This window comes from Lycium barbarum, chromosome 10 (genome assembly GCF_019175385.1).
Source record: "Lycium barbarum isolate Lr01 chromosome 10, ASM1917538v2, whole genome shotgun sequence".
NCBI lineage: Eukaryota > Viridiplantae > Streptophyta > Magnoliopsida > Solanales > Solanaceae > Lycium > Lycium barbarum.
Window position 1 is genome coordinate 101,717,540 of NC_083346.1, and position 7,722 is coordinate 101,725,261.

At 34.6% G+C, this 7,722-nt stretch overlaps 2 protein-coding genes across 3 annotated transcripts; both read left to right on the plus strand.

Moving 5' to 3' along the window:
* The first annotated feature begins 2,202 nt into the window (after positions 1 to 2,202).
* On the plus strand, positions 2,203 to 3,399 carry LOC132615075 (uncharacterized). Of its 2 annotated transcripts, none has more exons than XM_060329629.1 (2): positions 2,203 to 2,360; positions 2,649 to 3,399. In XM_060329629.1, exons 1-2 carry the CDS (start codon positions 2,303 to 2,305, stop codon positions 3,215 to 3,217), a joined length of 627 nt encoding a protein of 208 aa, XP_060185612.1. In that variant the 5' UTR covers positions 2,203 to 2,302; the 3' UTR covers positions 3,218 to 3,399. The 2 variants fall into 2 exon arrangements, with proteins under 2 accessions (XP_060185612.1, XP_060185613.1); XM_060329630.1 differs by having other exon boundaries at positions 2,206 to 2,360; positions 2,652 to 3,399.
* Positions 3,400 to 7,013: 3,614 nt separating this feature from the next.
* LOC132613204 (uncharacterized) lies at positions 7,014 to 7,421 on the plus strand. Its single transcript, XM_060327248.1, has one exon. The coding sequence runs from the start codon at positions 7,014 to 7,016 to the stop codon at positions 7,419 to 7,421; it is 408 nt and encodes a 135-aa protein (XP_060183231.1).
* The last annotated feature ends 301 nt before the right edge of the window (positions 7,422 to 7,722 follow it).

The following is a 7,722-nucleotide window of genomic DNA, read 5'->3' on the forward strand; positions in this document are numbered from 1 at the left end:
ACCGGTTAACCGTGTAATGGTTTACCGGTCCGGTTCCAATATTTTGAAAACCGGTAAAACCGGAACCGGACCGGTTTAACCGGTAAAAATTAAAAAAAAAAAAAACGAAAGAGTCGTTGGGCTTAATGGACCATTGGCAACGGTCCATTTGCAAAAATGGCCGTTGCCAAACGGTCAGTTTTTTAATTTTTGGCCCCCCAATTTTTTTTTTAACACTTTAACCCATCCCCACCCCTATATAAACCCTTCTTCATTTTCATTTTGATGCACATCAATTCACTCTTCTTCATATTTCTCTCAAATCTCAATCTCTCAATTATAGTTACTTTGCAATAATTAGCCACAAAGTCTTATTATAGTTTCAACTTTCAATTATTAATTTTACAATTATAATATTGTTGGTGGAGTTGGTGATTTTGCAATAATCCGAAGTAGCTTTGGTGGATTTGCAATTCTAGTTGCCTTCACTTTGTTGGAAATTAATCCGGCAATTTGGTACCTTCGTTCCAACTCTATCTTTATTTTTCGCAATTTAATTCTAGCAATTTATTTTTCGCAATTTAATTTACGCAATTTAATTTGTTGTAATTTATTTTCTTGTGATTTATTTGATTGTGATTTAAATTAATTCTATTTAATAATGTCAAAGAGATTAAGACGTGGTTATTATTGTACTATTTTTGTATAACTCATGTATTATTTGCAAGTTAAAAAAAAATACAACTTGCAAATAAATGTTATCCAAGAATGAATAAAATATATGGCTCATTGAGCTTTCTTCTATTTACTTGTGTTCATATTTTTACTTTTATTAAGTTATGAATATACTTAAAATATACTAAGAATATACTTATAAGTATATTAAGTTATATAGTATACTTAAACATATATAAGTATATATAGTATATAAAGAAAAAATAAGTATATAGAGTATATAGTACATATATATAAGTATGTATAGTATATATATTAAGTTATACATATATTTAGTATATATATATTAAGTTATACATATATATAAGTATATGTAAGTTATACATATATATGTATACGAAAAGCACTATTCTGTATTGCTGACTTGCTGTTAGGCTGTTAGTCAGTAAATATTTAAACTTTAATTATAAAGTTGTATAACATATGAAAATATAGCTACAATATACAAATAAATACTATAATATATATATATAATACAAAAAAAAATAAAAAATTTAAGCAATCCAAACCGGACCGGTTCCGGTTTGGACTTTAAAACCGGTAAACTGGAACCGGTTAGGCGGTTTCGGTTTTGGAACCGGAACCGGCCGGTTTCCTAACCGGTTCCCGGTCCAGTTCCGGTTGGAACCGGTTAACAGGCATATGATAGCTAAACAAGACCTACATTTATCATTATTTTAGGAATTTGCTCTTTTTCATTAAACTTTATTTAATAACTCAAAATATAATTTTAAATATTTTATTTTAGTAACGAATAATTGAGGCACTTTTTTTTTTTTAATTACTCCCATGATACAGAAATAGTGGTAATGCATTCAGCAAATTGCATAGCAGTTTGAATCCTGTGTCAATTGGACCCCATTACAATTGTGACAGCGTTCTAAATTTGCAGTAAATGAAATCGATTCATACTTGGAACATAACTGGGGAAACAAAAAATTGAAACCTGATGTCGAGTGACGTCATTTGGAACTTAGTCGAACGCCTTTCTGTTAGAAAGTTAAAAATTAAGTTCCAGTGAAAGATGCCACAATTCAAGTGATCAAGGCACCAACATAATTGAATGTAATATATGTTGTCTGTTAGCAGGCACTTGGCCAGCAAGCTAATTGGGGTCAAGCCATTTCTTAAGAGTTAAGGATCTCTGTGAGTGTGTGTGGTAGTGGGGGTGGGGGGAGTTGATTGGGTTTGGGGTTAAGACATTTCTCAAGAGTTAAGGATCTGTGGGGAGGGGTGCGGGGAGTTGATTGGGCTTGGGGTTAAGACATTTCTTAAGAGTTAAGGATCTGTGTGTCCGTTTTAATTTAAGTGTTTTAGTTTGATTTGGTACGGAACTTAGGAAAAAATAAAGAAAGTCACAAATTAAAAACGTGTAAAGTAGCAAAAAGGTATTTAAACCTTGTGTTATAAATTTATCATATAATATGTTTGAATTATCAACTTATTAAATATGAAAATAGATATTTTTTTTGGGACAAACCAAAAAGAAAAATAAGCGATTTAAATTGGTCGGAGGGAATATTATTTTGACCTCTCCTTTATAAGTTTGGTTTAGGGTTAAGCCATTTCTTAAGAGTTAAGGGAGATTATGAAGAGATCAGGCAGATCAAGTGATAAAGGCACAAAACAAATGGATGCTGAACCCAGTATGTATACTCTCCTTTTCTTCACTATTTTTATTACTAACAGATTTAAACACGTCATCCTGTTAGTTAAATCTCTATGTTTTTTCCCTAATTTCTATGTAGTTTTCCATTTCTATACGAACCTTGCACGGTTAGAAAAGTACTATTGCTGTGAGTTTCCTTGGTTGCAGATTAGTTTTCGGCATGTTCTTTGTTTAATTTTCTATTTAAAGTAAAAAATATCATTCAATTATTGAATGTTGTACCATTTATTTTGATGGAAGCTTATGTTGTGTTTTATGGTGATAGAAGATCCATGGTCATCGGATCGAACTATGCGGATCATTATTCAAGATGACACGTACAGAGACATAATTAATTGGAAGGCGTTACCAAAATCTTTTATGCCGAGTACTATAGATGTTGCCAAAGAAGATCGGTGTTCAGAATCAGAAGCTTTTCTCCTAATGGTTGAATCAGATGACAGTATAGCTGCAGTTAAAGCGTACATTCAAGAGGAAAAGTGCATCCCTTTTAAGAAACAAAAGTTGTTGAATGAAGATGGCGGAGTTCTGAGAGATGAGCAGAGACTTGTTTCTGTGGGAATCAAGAAAGGATCTACCTTAATCCTTCGATATGCACCGATAACGCAAATCTATGTGTCAAAACTTGATGGTCGCAAGTTTAAGTTAATGGTTGAGAGTGATGACATGGTTGCAGATGTTAAAGCCGCCATTCAAGAAAAGGAGGGTATTCGATTTCATAAACAAAGGTTAATCTTTGATGGAAAGAACCTTGAAGACAATGTTTCTCTCATCTCCTACGGAATTCAGTATGACAGTGTTCTGCACCTTGTGCAAAAATTGTGTGGTTGTTGAATATGGCACTCTTAGCTAGTAAAAGACATGGTTGCTTTTCTTTTACGTCTATTTGATTGGTTGTGCTCTGTTTTTTCTCTATGTTTTTCCTGTAGTTGTTCAATAAGTTCCAGCAAGTTGAGTCAGTTTGTTCTTAATGTGTATAAGTAATCTATATGAAAAATCAGTTGTTATTATCGTGATCTAGTGGCATTCTTTTCTACTACCAAATACCTGAACAGTCGGGGAAAACCAATGACAGAGGTTATGAAGTAATGGCAAAATACCGTATAAAGCATGACAAAGCAATTTGAAAAAAAAAAAATATATCATTACTACCACAAAATCATACGATAATCGAAGTATGAGAAACACAGAAATATAAGAGCAAGAATATGATCCATTTTAAATACTGTTTAGTAAATCTTTTGCCACATATACTAGGTCTGAGTCAATGCTATTGGGTTCGGATGAAAAACTGTAATTAGTTGAGGAAGGTTGAAGTCATTGCTCATGTACATAAGAGAAATTGATCAAAGCAAGTTGATTTATTCACCCTTTTGACCTTTTCGGGTCATGGATGCCTGCATAAGGTTATGTCTTCCTTCTTTTAAGCAAAGAATGTGTACATAATGATGTTGAATTTTTAATATACAAGATTTGAAGCTGTTGTCAGCAGTTTAGGTTTTGGGCCAGAGAAAATGATGTAAAGTGATTCACATGACTCTTTTTTTTGGTAAAAAGAAATTTCTATGAACTAAAAATTGTAAAGTTACAACGCCAAGAAGATGCTAATCATCTACTGTCTTATCAGTATACAAGTGCTTCCAGATTACATAAGTAAACTAGAGTTAGAAACAATTTGCCATTTGACATGCCATAATGAAGCATAATCCTTTCAGGCCAAATAAGGTGTACTAGAACAGCAAAGACACAGCTAGTAAGTGAAGCTACTGCTAGATTTCCAATTTTCTATTTGACATGCCCATAATAAAGTTCAGTTTGCCTCACCAATGCTCCTATGAAAGCTCAGTTAACTCAATAATCTGCTTGAAACACTTGTTAATTATATGACATTTAAAGAACAAGTAATCAAAATTTTAATTGCCACACCACAGAAGACATAATTTAGAGGCGCTCGTACACCAGATTCTGGCAACCTGTCAACTGTGGCAAGCCTCTCATGAATAGCAAGCCAGAGTATAAATTTGAACATAGGAATGAATATTGGCTGCAAGTTAATGCTTTTCCAGGGTACCTTACCACGAAAACCCTGTTTAAGTATGAAACAAGCAAATCGGGTATAGTTTAGCGGGGTCCAACTAAAAACAAAGCATAATACAGAAACAGACCCTCAATGAAACAAGCAAATCGGGTATAACTTAGTGGGGTCCAACTAAAAACAAGGCATAATACATAAACAGACCTTCAAACTTGTCCTGAGCTGGCAAGTATATCTTCCAACTTTGGGTGTGCACAAGTAGGCACCTCAACTTGTCTCCACTTTATCAGTTGAACACTCCAACTTACAAAATGATCATCTAGACACCTCGAAATTATGTGTCACGTCAGCATTTGTGTTTACGTGTTCAACTTTATACTAGTTGAGTGCATACTTGCTAGCTGAGGTCAAGTTTGAGGGCTTGTTTATGTGTTATTCCTAAAAACGAACTATTGAAACTTTATGTCAAGTGACATCATTTGGTGCTGGCATCACCAAATTAATACCCCAGGGAAGATCTACCACCAGGTGCATGCTGCTTGGACCTTAGTCGAACACCTTTCTGTTAGAAAGTTGCCACACTTCTGGCCATCAGCACGAAAATAACTTGGCCAGAATGCAAAGAATTTTAAATTTGAGGTTTAAAATTATTTCACTTAGTGCTAATATGCGTGTGTTTGTGGGGGAGTGTATTTGTGGGGGAGGGAGAAGTTGACTTGTCTCAATATTTTATTTTGAGTTCTCCTTTTATAAGTTTGGGTTTTGGGTTAAACCATGCATTTCTTAGAGTTGAGGGACAATATGAAGAGAGGCAGATCAAGTGATCAAGGCACAAAACAAATGGCTGATAAACCCAGTATATATGCTCTCTTTTTCTTCACTATATATATACTAGGCAGCCTATATACTACTAACTAATTAGTTAAATATCTGTTTCTTCATAATTTCTATGTAGTTTTCCATTTTATATGAACCTTGCACGGTTAGAAAAGTATCATTGCTGTGAGTTTCTTCTAACATATTTTGTGGTCTTCCTTAGTTGCAGGTTAGTTTTCGACATGTTCTTTGCTTTATTTTTAATTTGAAAGTTGCCAGTGAATTAACATTTTATAATTTGTATAGTAGTATTTAAAGAGAAAAGATCAATCAATTATTGGACGTTGTATCATTTATTTTGATGGAAGCTTATGTTGTGTGTAATATTGTGATAGATCCATGGTCACAGGACCGAACGATGCCGATCATTATTCTAAGATGACACTTACAAAGACGTGACTAATTGGACGTCATTACCAAAATCATTTCTCCCGAGTACTATAGATGTTGCCAAAGAAGACCGGGAATCAGAATCGAAAGCTTTTCTCCCAATGGTTGAACCCGAAGACATAGTAGCTGCAGTTAAAGCGTATATTCAAGAGGAAAAGGGGATCCCTTTTAAGAAACAGAAGCTGTTGAATGAAGACGAGGGAGTTTTGAGAGATGCACAGACTCTTGTTTCTTCGGGAATCAAGAAAGGTTCTACCTTAATCCTTCGTTATGCACCAATAACGCCAATCTCAGTGTTTTCATATTCTGGTCGCAAGTTCAAGTTAATGGTTCAGAGTTCTGACACAATTGCGGATGTTAAGGCCGCCATTCAAGAAAAGGAGGGTATTAGATCTCATAAACAGTATATACTCTATAATGGACGACACTTCAAAGATGATAAGCGTCTCATCGACTGCGGTATTCAGTATAACAGTGAACTAGATCCACTCTTAAGGGTGTGCGGTTGTTGAATATGGCACTATCAAAGAAAACACATAAATTACCCATGTTCCTCCCTGATGTATGTAAAGCAGAATCATCATTCACTCTGTTGTTATTTGCCTTAGAGCTGCAATTTTTTTTATTGCAGTAATTTATTAAGTTTTATCCAGTCAACTAGTTAGACCTAGTATTTAGGAGTTGATTTCTATTTGAATTTTGAATAAATAGTATTTCCTAGTCTTTAGGAATTTGTTATTTTCAGCAGATTTTCTGCTTATTTTTAGGTTTTGAAGTTAGTATTTTCTATTATAAATTGTAGCCTTACATTGCAGTGAAAATATATAGAACTTTCAACTTCAGTTTATAAGCTCTCCTCTCTTGTACTCTACTGCATTCAACTCTAATTCTTAAATTTTTCTTCCTCTCTATTTTCCTGTAATTCTTTTCTTTCAAAAATTAACAATTGGTATCTAGAGCCTTTTTTCTAAAGGGACAATTGTGAGTAAAGAAATAGATTCCGAAAATAGTTTTTCACGAACGGCTCCTCCAACTTTCGGTGGTGAAAATTATCAATTATTGGCTGTAAGAATGGAAACTTACTTGGAGGCCCTTGATCTTTGGGAAGCCGTGGAAGAGGATTATGAAATTAATCCGCTGCCAAACAATCCCACCATGGCCCAAATCAAGAGTCACAAGGAAAAGAAAACCAGGAAGTCCAAGGCGAAAGCAACTTTGTTTGTTGTTGTTTTAACAACTATTTTCACGAGAATAATGTCTCTCACATCACCAAAAGAAATTTGGGATTATTTAAAGAAAGAATATGCTGGAGATGAAAGAATATGAGGGATGCAAGTATTAAATTTCATAAGGGAGTTCGAGTTGCAGAGAATGAAAGAGTTCGAGACTTTCAAAGAGTACGCGGACAAATTGCTTGGCATTGTTAACAAGGTAATATTGCTAGGCATTGAATTTAAAGATTCAAGAATTGTTGAAAAAATTCTTGTAACAGTGCCCGAAAGATATGAAACATGTATAACTACCTTGAAAAACACACAAGATCTGCCCAAGATTACCTTGGCAGAGTTGTTAAATTCTTTCCAGGCACAGGAGCAAAGGAGGCTTATGAGGCAAGATGGTATGGTTGAAGGAGCCTTAGCAGCCAGCCACAAAACTCAAAGCAAGGGTGGAAATTTGAAAAATTACCCACCTTGTCAGCACTGTGGAAAAATGGGTCATCCACCAATCAGATGTTGAAAGAGGCCAGACGCAAAGTGCAACAAGTGCAATCAACTTGGTCATGAAGCAGTGGTTTGCAAAAACGAATCTCAGAACCATGATGCAGATGCACGTGTCGCCGATGAAGAAGAAGATCATCTTTTTGTTGTAATGTGTATATCAAATAAGGTTTCACTGGTTGCTTGATAGCGGTTGCACTAACCATATGACTTATGACAAGAGTTTGTTCAAAGAGTTAAAGTCCACTGAAATATCCAAAGTTAGGATCGGTAATGGTGATCAGATTCTTGTTAAAGGAAAAGGAACTGTCGTCATTAAA